The sequence below is a fragment of the Nematolebias whitei genome, chromosome 14 (genome assembly GCF_014905685.2).
Source record: "Nematolebias whitei isolate Nwh7 chromosome 14, NemWhi1, whole genome shotgun sequence".
Classification (NCBI taxonomy): Eukaryota; Metazoa; Chordata; class Actinopteri; order Cyprinodontiformes; family Rivulidae; genus Nematolebias; species Nematolebias whitei.
In genome coordinates this window covers 44,869,966-44,882,575 of record NC_056511.1, presented here as the reverse complement: position 1 = coordinate 44,882,575, position 12,610 = coordinate 44,869,966, and the positions used below count along the sequence as shown (strand labels likewise).

At 41.7% G+C, this 12,610-nt stretch overlaps 1 protein-coding gene across 1 annotated transcript in view; it reads right to left on the bottom strand.

Moving 5' to 3' along the window:
* Positions 1–12,610, bottom strand: part of ntm (neurotrimin) — a 49,091-nt gene that overhangs the window by 18,671 nt on the left and 17,810 nt on the right. The window contains exons 3-4 of the mRNA XM_037687618.1: positions 11,039–11,164; positions 742–870 (exon numbers count right to left, since the gene is read on the bottom strand). Coding sequence (XP_037543546.1) covers positions 742–870; positions 11,039–11,164 — 255 coding nt within the window. The remainder of the gene's footprint in view (positions 1–741; positions 871–11,038; positions 11,165–12,610) is intronic.

Below are 12,610 nucleotides of genomic sequence, written 5' to 3'. Positions count from 1 at the left end.
CGTGACAAATTCCTTCATTTCTCACCATTTCAGTCATGGCATCAACGGAGGAGGAAGAGATCCCTGCCTCTTGGCAAAAACACAAAAGAAAAGGCCAGATCAGGGATGAAGAAGGGGAATTTAATACATTGGTGTCGCATACAAAACAGTCCGTCGCTGGGCGGTTTATTGTGCGACACCGCGTACGTGCATGCGGTCGTAAAAATTTTAGCTTTGCACGGACATGCCCTGGGGGGTACGCTCGTACCTCCACGTACGTACGTGCGTACCTCTGCGTATGGATGTACGCGGCAGTATACTGGGGGCTTTAGTCTCCCTCCCTCCACCTCCCTGGGCCCCTCCCTATAGGGAGGTGCTCTGGACATGTTCAACTGGGAGGAACCCCGGGGAAGATCCAGGACATGCTGGAGAGACTACGTCTCAGCTGGCCTGGGAACACCTTGAAGTCCTACAAGAGAAGTCAAAAGAGGTGGCTGTGGAAAGAGAAGTCTGGGCCTCCCTACTCAAGCTGCTGCCCCGAGACCAGACTACAGAACAAGCAGAAGATCATGGATGGATGGATGGATGAACAAATACACAAGCATTATCAAAAACGATTATGGTCTGCATTTGTCTTTCTGTGATAAGAAAAAAATAGAACATTTGCTTGATAAATAGTTTATTTGTTACATAATTATGTAAAATTCAAAAGCACCGTAAAATATTTAAAATATTTTGGTTTTATTCAGTAACTGGACTTACAGTTGACGGTGATGTCTACAGTCTGAACATCTGTGCCGATACCATTGACAGCTGTGCATTCGTATGTCCCTGCTCCCTGTCTGCTAATAGATGAGATTTTCAGCAACTCCTCTTCTGATGCCAGGTCTTCTGTGAAGGATAGAAAAGACAAAGGTGTAGAAAGTGGTGGCAACTGGAAAATGTAGGCAAGATCCCAGACCCCAGGATTCACCCTAAGATTTCATATTAGGTTAAGTTTTGAAAATATAACACATATTAGAGCAATATGGTTTAACAAACTGTGACGTCTGTATTTTATTTTGAGTTAAAGGTTAATGTACGATTGTTCTCTTCAGGTCGAGGGTGAGGTTCTGCCTCAAGTGGAGGAGTTCAAGTATCTCTGGGTTTTGTTCACGAGTGAGGGAAGAATGGAGCGTGAGACAGACAAGACAGATTGGTGCAGCATCTGCAGTATTACGGACTCTGTACCGGTCCGTTGTGGTGAAGAGAGCTGAGCTGTAAGGCAAAACTCTCTGTTTACGGGTTGGTCTACGTTCCTACCCTCATCTATGGTCATGAGCTTTGGGTAGTGACTGAAAGAATGAGATTGCGGATACAGGCGGTTGAAATGAGTTTTCTCCGCAGGGTAGATGGACTCTCCCTTAGAGACAGGGTGAGAAGTTCAGTTATTTGGGAGAGACTCGAAGTAGAACCGCTACTCCTCCACGTCGAGAGGAGCCAGTTGAGGTGGTTCGGGCATCTGGTAAAGATGCCACCTGGGCGCCACCCTAGAGAGGTGCTTCGGGCATGTCCAACGCAGAGGAGACCCCGGGGAAGACCCAGGACATACTGGAGAGACCATGTCTCTCGGTTGGCCTGGGAACGCCTTGGAATCCTTCCAGAAGAGCTGGAAGAGGCTGTGGAAAGAAATGTCTGGACCTCCCTGCTCAAGCTGCTGCCCCCGCAACCTGACTTCAGAATAAGCAGAAGATAATGGATAATGTACTATGGTAGGCTGAAGTCTGTTTACTTTTGTATTTATATATTTTGAATCATTTGTCTGTGATGGACTGGAGACCTGTCCAGGTGTCCCCAGCCTCTCGCACAGTGATGGCTGGATATGGGCACCAGCGACCCCCGTGACTCGAAAAGGAAGAAGTGGGTAAAGATAATGGCTGGATGAATAATTTGTTCCTAAATTTTTTTTGTTTGTTTGTTTTTTAGAAAAATCCAGGCAGCTAAGCTAATCGAATACTGGTAATTTAAGTTACAGAATGTTATGCACTCAATTCAGTTCAACCATCCATCCATTATCTTTACCCACTTCTTCCATTTTGGGTCACGGAGGTCACCGGTGCCCATGTCCAGCAATCACTGTGCGAGTGGCGGGGTACACCCTGGACAGGTCGCAAATCCATCACAGGGACACATAGAGACAAACGAGACAAACAACCATTCACTCTCTCACTCACACCTAGGGACAATTTAGAGTTACCAATCAGCCTAACATGCATGTTTTTGGTCTGTGGGAGGAAACCGGAGTACCTGGAGAAAACCCACACATGCACGGAGAGAACATGCAAACTCCACCCAGAAAGGCCCCTGGACCGGGGTTTGAACCCGGGACCTGCTCGCTGAGAGGCAGCAGCTCTACCAGTTGCGCCACCGTGCTGTTTCTTTATATAGCTCCAAATCACAACAAAGTTGTCTCAGGGCACTTTACAGGAACATTCACATACATAAAAAAGCCAATTAGTAAAGTTCTCTATCTAAGGAATCCAGCAGACAAGTTGAATCTTGGCTTCATTGCAGTCTCCCATCCTGAGCAAGCACAGTGGCAACAGTGGAAAGAAAAACTCCCTTTTAAAAGGAAGAACTCTCCAGCAGAACCAGCTCAGGACAAGCGGCCATCTGCTTTGACCGGCTGGTTGAGAGGACAGGAAGGAGAGACAGACGAACACAGAAAGTTAGGTCCAGGTATAGGTCCAGGTGTACCTGAAAAACAAAAAAAAACACATGTTAAGGATAGAAAAAATAATTACAAATACAAAACAGGTTGAGCAGAGTAAGTAAAGACTGGAGCAGAGTGAAAAAGTGTGGTCAGCTTGTCCTCCAGCAGTCTAAGCCTATAGCAGCAGAACTAAGGGACAGCTCAGGAAACCCAAGCTGGCACCTGTGTCCAGTTTCATTCCTTTTTGTCTCTCTAAACAGATCACACTTGTAAATGAGTCTTCTAGGCTCAACGTGATTTATCTGTCTAAATAAAGGTTGAATTAATGAAAAAACATATAAGATGCAATGTAATAGATGGCCAATCTCCAAGATCCCATTTTTTTTCAAAGCTTCTTGAAAAAGTAGTAGCTGAGCAGCTAATCGCTCACATGGAAAGACATGAGATTTTTGACAAATTTCAGTCTGGGTTTCAAAAGCTCCACTCCACAGAGACTGCTTTACTTAAAGTTTCCAGTGATATTTTGATGTCAGCCGACTCTGGAGAATCCAGGGTGATGGTTCTCCTAGATCTAACATCTGCTTTTGACACTGTTGAACTAGGGATACACCGATCCACATTTGTCACTTCCGATCCGATCCCAATACCTAAATCTAAATATCAGCCAATACCGATCCAGTTCAGATATCATCATCATCATTGATTTTATATGAGGTTGTAATAATTTCCTCTCAAGTACAATTTGTACAAATATATGCATGCATGTCCAAAAAGGCAACTTGAGGTAAGTTTTATTAATGTTGGATAAGTTTCAAAGTTAGAATTAAATTCTGCTAACACAAAACGTTTCTTTTTATTCCTAGCTTTAACGTGGATATTCAAGTGATTAATTTAAGTAATTGTTTAAAGTTGTTTTATATTTTTTAAATAAGGGGCAGATAAGATTTTTCTTCTTTCTGCGCTCTTTTCATTCAATGTTTTCTTTTTGATGAATTTGTTTCGTTTCTTTTAAATGAATGAATAAATGAATAAAATAAAATGTTAAATGGCTTCAAACATCTGCTAAGTTCATGGCATAAACCAACAGACATGTTTCTGTTTTTAGTATTTTACATCACTTTATAATGTAGCTGTTTTTGTTTTGTTTATATATACAGTATATATATATATATATATATATATATACTGTATATATATATATATATATATATATATATATATATATATATATATATACTTTTCTTGTAATTTTCAAATCATATGTTTTTTATGATTGTCTATTGTTGTACTGACAAATATCTCCTAGAGGGTAAACTATATCTTGGCTGCAAGTATCAAGCTGGAAAATCCTTTGTTTTCTACAACTGATAGTGGTTGGTCAATAATTACGATGAAGTTTAGCAACTTCTCTGTAAACATTTGAGCTCCGGGGCTTCAGCGATGTCTTCTTCTTGTTCAATCTGAAGCAGGCAGTCTGATCTCGGTCAGCCCCGTTCAGTCTGCCCCTCCTCCGACAGGGACAGACTGAGCATGGCTGAACGAAATCAGACTGCCTTCTCTGGACTGAATGAAAATAACAGACCGTTGAAGTTAAATTAAAGTTAAATAAAGTTTACTTGCTTACTTACTTACTTAGATGGAGCTAGGTTGTTGAGAGATTTGTAGGTTAGAAGTAGGATTTTTAATTCTATTCAGGATTTGACAGGGAGCCATTGGAGAGAAACTAAAACTGGAGCAATATGATCTCTCCCAGTAACTCCAGTTAAGACTCTGGCAGCAGCATTTTGGATCAACTGAAGACGTTTTAAAGAAGTATTTGGACACTCAGATAATAAACCATTGCAATAGTCCAGTCTAGACGTGACAAATGCATGGACCAGTTTTTCTGCATCATCTTTAGATCAGATGTTTCTAATGTTAGTGGTATTACGCAGGTGGAAGAAGGAGGTTCTAGTAAAGTTTTTATTGTGGGGGATAAAAGACATGTCCTAATCAAAAATAACACCAAGATTTTTAACATTAGAGCTGGAGGACAGATTAATGCATCTAAGGAGGGAGAAAGACTGAAAAATTAATTCCTAAGGTGCTCAGGTCCAAAAACAAAAACCTCAGTCTTGTCTGTTCAACAGGAGAAAATTAAGGGTCATCCAGGTTTTTATGTCTTTAAGACATGCTTGTAGTCTAAGTAGCTGATTGGATTCATTGGGTTTAATGGACAAATATAACTGTGTGTCATCAGCATAACAATGAAAATGGATCCCATGTTTTTTTAATAACTTTACCTAATGGAAGCATATATAAAGTAAAGAGTATTGGTCCAATCACTGAGCCCTGAGGAACTCCATGACTAACTTTGGTGTATGAAGAAGATTTATTATTTGCATTTACAAACTGGAATCTATCAGATAGATATGATTTAAACCATTTTAGAGCCGTTCCTGTAATCCCAACATCATATTCAAGCCTCTGTAGTAAAATATTGTGATCAACTGTATCAAATGCAGCACTGAGGTCTAACAGGACCAGTAGAGACACAAGTCCATTGTCTGAGGCCATGAGAATATCATTAGTGACTTTTACTAGTGCTGTTTCTGTGCTATGATGAGTTCTAAACCCTGACTGAAACTCTTCAAACAGATTATTTCTTTGTAGATGTTCACGCAACTGACCTGCAACTATTTTCTCTAGAATTTTTTAGATGAAAGTTAGATTAGATATAGGTCTATAGTTGGCCAGAATTTCTGAATCAAGATCAGACTTCTTAAGTAAAGGTTTAATTACAGCAACCTTAAAGCTCTGTGGTGCATAATCATTCATTAAAAACAAATTAAGTAGATCCAAAATGTGGACATTAATTAGGGGAAATACCTCTTTAAACAGTCTGGTTGGGATGGGATCTAGCAGACATCTGGATGGGATCTAGCAGGCATGTGGATGGTTTGGATGAGGTTATTATTTTTGACAATTCAGAGTTCAACAGGACAAAAACTGTCCAAACAGAAATCAGGCTCTAGTGAAATTTTTAAAGTTCGAGATAGTAGAAGGAAAGATGGTTTGAATTTTCTCTCTAATTGAAATAATTTTATTTATAAAAGAATCTCATAAAGTCATCGCTACTTATAGTTGTAAGGATACATAATTCAACAGAAATGGGACTTTTAATTAGTCTAGCAATAGTACTAAACAGAAATCTAGGGTTATTTTTATTCTCATCTATTAAAGATGAGTAATATAAAGTTCTAGCTTTACAGAGAACTTTCTTACATGTTAGCAGACTATCTTTCCAAGTTCAATAAAATTATTTAACTTTAGTAGAGCGCCATTTTCTCTCCTGGTTTCTCGATTCCTGCTTTAAAGTACGTAACTCAGAATTGAACCAAGGTCCAGTCCATTTTTGGACTGTTTGGTTCAGATGGAAAGAGAGGACAGCCTCAACGTTGAAGTTTAAAGAAAACCAACCCACACAGATCAGTATCTTCTGTTTGACTCTCACCATCCACTGGAACACAAACTCTCTGTCATCAGAACTTTACAGCATCGGGCCAAACGCATCCCCATGAAGACAGAAGGGAAGGAAAAGGAACAGAAACATCCAAGAAGCTCTCCAAACGTGGATATCCTAACTGGGCTTTTGTCAAGTCAGCGAGGAAATCTACAAAACACACTAATAAACAGAAAAAGGAGAACAACAGACAAAAAAAAAAACATTGTCATCCCTTATGTTGCTGGAGTATCAGAGAAATTCAGAAGGATCTTCAACAAACACAAGATCCCAGTACATTTCAAACCCAGCAGGACTCTCAGACAGAGACTGGTCCATCCTAAGGACAAAACCCCCATACACAAACAGAGTGGTGTAGTGTCTGTGGTCCAGTGCAGCGAGGACTGTCCAGACCTCTACATTGGAGAAACTAAACAGCCTCTTCACAGATGCATGGCTCATCACAGGAGAGCCACCTCCTCTGGACAAGATTCATCTGTTCACCTCCACCTCACAGATAAGAGACACTCTTTTGAGGACCAAAATGTGCACATTTTGGATCGAGAACACAGATGGTTTGAGAGGGGTGAAGGAAGCAATTTACTTATGTTAAAAGAGAAAAACCATCTCTTAACAGAGGATGAGGCCTCAGATTTCCACTTTCAAAAACCTATAATGCAACTTTAAGACTGATTCCCAGCCAGTTTTCACACCTGATGGGAACAGAGGGGTCTCATCTGTGAATTAGATTAACAAAGACCTACTGTTAAGGTGTTAAGGTGTGATTTGTCAATCAATTCAATTCAGTTTATTTATATAGCGCCAAATCACAACAAAGTTGTCTCTGGGCACTTTACAGAAACATTCACATACATAAAAGCCAATTAGTAAAGTTCTCCGTCATATGTATGTTTCTCAAACCTGAACCCCACACTCACTGCTCATTGAATTGAAAAAGCTCCTCGGATGAGAAGCAAAACGTCTTCTGTTACAAATAATGTCCAGTTGTTTTTGTATTGAATGTTTTTGAATACTGGGTCTGTCCAACATCTTCCTCCACTATCTGATCCAAATCACTACCAGATGGTGATCAGTTGACAGCTCAGCTCCTTTCTTCACCCGAGTGTCAAAAACAAATGGCCGCAAATCAGATGACAAATATGAAGTCAATCATTGATCTACGACCAAAAAAAAGGTGTCCTGGTGTCAAGTGCACTTATGCACACCCTTATGTTCGAACATGGTGTTTGTGATGGACAAACTATGACTAGCACGAAGTCCAACAATAGAATACCTGTTGGGTTCAGATCAGAGAGGCCATTCCTCCCAATCACTCCCCTCAAGGTCACACTGTCATTACCCACGTGGACATTGAAGTGCCCCGGCAGAATAAAGGAGTCCCCAGCTGGCGCACCTTCAAATCAGCTGTATTTCAAAAGTATTTGCTGCCTCGGTGCTCCCGGGAGCGTGCAGACAGGGAGGAAAAAAGGGAGGAACACTCTGTATTTCTTCGAAATTTAACAAGAAAAGCACCTAAAACAATTATTGGTTTGCTCAGAATTATAGCAAAGGTGTATCTCAGTGGAACTTTTACCTAATAAATGCACTTTAATGGTCAAATTAGCTGCATTTCACCAGGGCGGTGTAGCGAAATGTAGATGGTTTGACAGTTGTTCCAAGCAGTGAGCAGAACAAAGGTAGGAGGCTATGGCAAGCCGATTGTGTCATTAATAGCTGGTGAAGATTCTTAGTCATCCATGACATGGTAAATTCAAAAAAGTTCAAAACAAAAACAATAAAGTATAAAGTAAAGTATAATAAATAAAGTCCAGTTGTTTTTGTCTTGAATTTTTTTGAATTTGCCATTATAGCCATCCATACATCCATCCATTATCTTCTTCCATTTTGGGTCACGGGGGGTCACAGGTGCCCATGTCCAGCAATCACTGTGCAAGAGGCGGGGTACACCCTGGACGGGTCGCAAGTCCATCACAGGGACACATAGAGACAAACGAGACAAACAAAAACTCACTCTCTCACTCACCTAGGGACAATTTAGAGTTACCAATCAGTTTAACATGCATGTTTTTGGTCTGTGTGAGGTACCCGGAGTACCCGGAGAAAACCCACGCATGCACGGAGAGAACATGCAAACTCCACCCAGAAAGGCCCCCGGACCAGGATTTGAACCAGGGACCTGCTCGCTGAGAGGCAGCAGCTCTACCAGTTGCGCCACCGTGCTGCCTGCCATTATAGCCACTTTTACCCATTACATGATACAACGGCATACCTTACTACTCTGGTGCCATCTAGTGGCTGAAAAATGGTAGTGTTCATTTTTGTCAGTCAGAATGAATGAAAATGGTCATATCTCAACCAAAAATAGGTTTATAAATATAGGGGGAAAAAATCCATAAATACGTAGCTTTGGCCTATAAGTCGTAGGGCATGCAAATTATGAAAAAAACCTGTGACTTATACATTGAAAAATACGGTATCTCCAGCTCCTTCGAATTGCAATACAGTACGTGGCAGGGGTCCCCGCTCTCACGGTTTCTATTTGCGTTAGCAATAGAATCTGTAGCTTTACAACAAAACTCCATTATTAAAGGTATGACTCGATTACACAGAGAATAAACTTTCTTTATTTGCCAATGCCATGCTTTTGTTTATATCAGAGCCTCTCACTAACGTTCCTGAGTTTTTCACCTTGCTTTAAAAATTTGGGAGCATATCTGGTTATAAGGTTAATCTTCAGAAAGAGCGAGATGATGCCTGTGACCTCTATAGAAAATACATTTTTAGACATTGTACATTTTAAAAGTAGTTTAAAAAAACTTAAATACCTTGGTGTTTGGGTAACACGAAACTATAAGAACCTCTATAAAAAATAATTATCAACCTCTCATAGTGAATCTTAAGCAGGACATTACTAGATGGCAATCCCTACCTCACACTTTGGAGGATAGAAAAAACTGTCAAAATTAATGTTCTACCTACATTTCTGTATTTATTCTGTTTGTATCCAAACAGGTCTCACTTGTAAATGAGTCTTCGAGGCTCAATGTGATTTATCTGTTTAAATAAAGGTTGAATGAATTTGTTTCAGAGCCTGCCACTTTTCCTTACTAAATCATTCTTCTCCAATCTGAACAGCCAACTATCAGCGTTTATTTGGAAGAAAAAGCATCCACGGATTGCCAGGAAGATCTTGCATCTGCCCCGCAGGCTTGGAGTCATGCCACCTCCTAAGTTCAAGCACTATTTCTGGGCAGCTAATATCAGAGTTACATGATATTATATTGGTTAAGGAAGGATACTCCTTCTCCCAGTTGGGTGGCTTTGGAGAGGGCCTCAATTGCATTCAGAGTCAGAGAGTCAGAGAATCTTTATTTGTCATTCGCATCACATGTGGTACATGTGGTGGAGCGAAATTATGTACACAGGGTCCCAGTTACATCCAACAATTAAATGTAAAAGAAAAAGAGTAATAATATCTAAGATATGAACTAAGAAAAACATCAACTAAAAATATGCTAAGCACTAATAGCATAAAAACATTACGTCAAACAGCAGCACGAACATGAGCATGAATCTGTGTGAGCAGATGAGCACGCATGAACACATCAACATGAAACAGATCAGCAGCAACATTGAAACAGATCAGCAGCAACATGATGTGTTTTTCACAGTGATTATTCTGGTTAGAGATTCATGAGTCTAACAGTCTCAGGGTAGAAGCTGTTCCTCAGTCTAGTGGTTCTACACTTAATGCTCCTTCAGTTCCTTCAGTTCCCCCTCTGCGTTACTTTGCTCTCAGTTGCCTTTAAAACAGCCAATTTCAACATACTTCTAACCCATTTGTGATCTGGACAGTCTCAGTTCAGGAGGGCATTTAACTTGGGGTTAAGATTTTGGAATGCAAGTTTGACACTAAGGGGGCCATCAGCAAAATATATACACTGCTCAGTTCATATAAAGAGACCAGTTTGGACTCTCTTAGACCGAAATGGGAAGTGGACTTGGAGGAATCCATATCACACTCAGACTGGTGAAAGATCATTCAGAACATTTATTCATCTTCAATCTGTCCGAGACATGCTTTAATTCAATTTAAGGTGATGCACTGGCTGTATTGGTCCAAGACAAACTGTCCCAGATTAAAACTGACCTGGACCCTGCATGTAATCTTTGTAAAAAAAAACTCCAGCTATGCTTTTACACACATTCTGGACTTGTCCCAAACTGCAGACCTATTAGCAATCTATTTTTGATACCTTATCTGGGTTACATGGAAAAACTGTGCACCCATCACCATTCATTTCATTGTTTGGGGTGGCCCCTGTGGGTGCATTCTTCAGCAAGTATGAGAGGAATATGATTGCTTTTGGCTCTCTTCAAGCCAGGAGACTTGTTCTATATAGATGGAAAGATTAATATCCCCCGGCATATGAACATTGAATAAGAAGTTATGTGTCGTGTTAATCTAGAAAAGATTAGACATACTCTGAAAGGTCCTGTTGAGAAATTTTGGGACACTTGGCAGCCATTTATATTTTATATTGAAAGTATGTCTGCAGATATTTTTGTGTAGTTGTTATAAAAGTTTGTCTGGTGTGTGTCTTTGTGGCTGATCTGGTGCGGTAGGGGTGGGGTGGGAGAGGATTTTGTTTTGCATGATTTGTCTGTTATGTTTTGAGTGTGAGTTCTGAAAAAAAAAAACAATAAAAGATTTTGATTAAAAAATTATTTGTGATGAACACATAATTTATTGGGTAATAAAAAAAACAAACAGGAAAAAAACATTAAGCTCAAAATTATGATCAGGACAATATATTACAAGATTTCTCAACAGATAAATACTTTTTTGCATTCTATCAAGTTACCTGAATTAGAGAGGAAGTTCCAGCTAATGGAAGGCTCTGGTTTTCCACTGGCTTGACACATCAGAGTGACGTTTGAGCCTTCGTTTACCACAATTTCTCTTGAAAGGTTGATGATTTTAGGTGGAACTACAAGTGAAAAAAAAAGAAAAATATCAAAAATTTATAATTTATATATATACAGTATACACACACTCACACACACGGGAGAACTTCAAACATGTTCCAGGGGAGGTGGGGGACATTGGGTCCGAGTGGGCCATGTTCCATGCCTCTATTGTCGAGGCGGCTTACCGGAGTTGCGGCCGCAAGGTTGTCGGTGCCTGTCGCGGCGGCAACCCTCGAACCCGGTGGTGGACACCGTCGGTGAGAGATGCTGTCAGGCTGAAGAAGGAGTCCTATCGGGCCTATTTGGCCTGTGGGACCCCGGAAGCAGCTGATGGGTACCGGCAGTCCAAGCAACATGTGGCTCGGGTGGTCGCTGAGGCAAAAACTCGGGCATGGGAGGAGTTTGGAGAGGCCATAGAGAATGACTTCTGCAAAGCTTTGATGAGATTCTGGTCCACCATCTGGCGTCTCGGGGTGGAAAGCGGTATGCCACTAACACTGTTTATAGTGGGAGTGGTACGCAGCTGACCTCAACTCGGGATGTCGTGGGTCGGTGGGCAGAATATTTTGAAGACCTCCTCAATCCCACCGGCACGTCTTTCACTGAGGAAGCAGAGCCTGGGGACTCTGGGTCGGGCCCTCCAATCTCTGGTGCTGAGGTCACCGAGGTGGTTTAAAAAGCTCCTTGGTGGCTGGGCCCCAGGGGTGGATGAGATTTGCCTGTTCCTTAAGTTCCTTAAGGCTCTGGATGTTGTTGGCTTATGCGACTCTGCAATATTGCGTGGACATCAGGGGCAGTTCCCCTGGATTGGCAGATAGGGGTGGTGGCCCCCCTATTCAAAAAGAGGGGCCGTAGAGTGTCTTCCAACTACAGGGAGATCACGCTCTTAAGCCTCCATTGTAAGGTCTATTCGGGGGTTCTGGGGAGGAGGGTCCATCGGATAGTCGAACCTCGGATTCAGGAGGAGCAGCGCGGTTTTCATCCTGGTCGTGGAACAATGGACCAGCTCTACACTGTCAGCAGGGTCCTGGAGGGTGCATGGGAGTTTGCCCAACCGGTCTCCATGTGCTTTGTGGACTTGGAGAAGGCGTTTGACCGCGTCCCTTGGGGAACCCTGTGGGGGATACTCTGGGAGTATGGGGTACCGGGCCCTTTGATACAGGCTATTAGGTCCCTGTATGACCAGTGTCAGAGCCTGGTCCGCATTGCCGGCAGTAAGTCGGGCTTGTTCCCGGTGAGAGTTGTACTCATCAAAGGTTGCCCTTTGTCACCGATTCTGTTCATAACTTTTATGTACAGAATTTCTAGGCGCAGCCAAGGTGTTGAGGGGATCTGTTTTGGTAGCCTTAGGATTGCGTCTCTGCTTTTTGCAGATGATGTGGTCTTATTGGTTTCATCAGATCGTGATCTACAGCTTTTGCTGGAGCGGTTCGCAGCCGAGTGCGACATGGCCGGGATGAAGATCA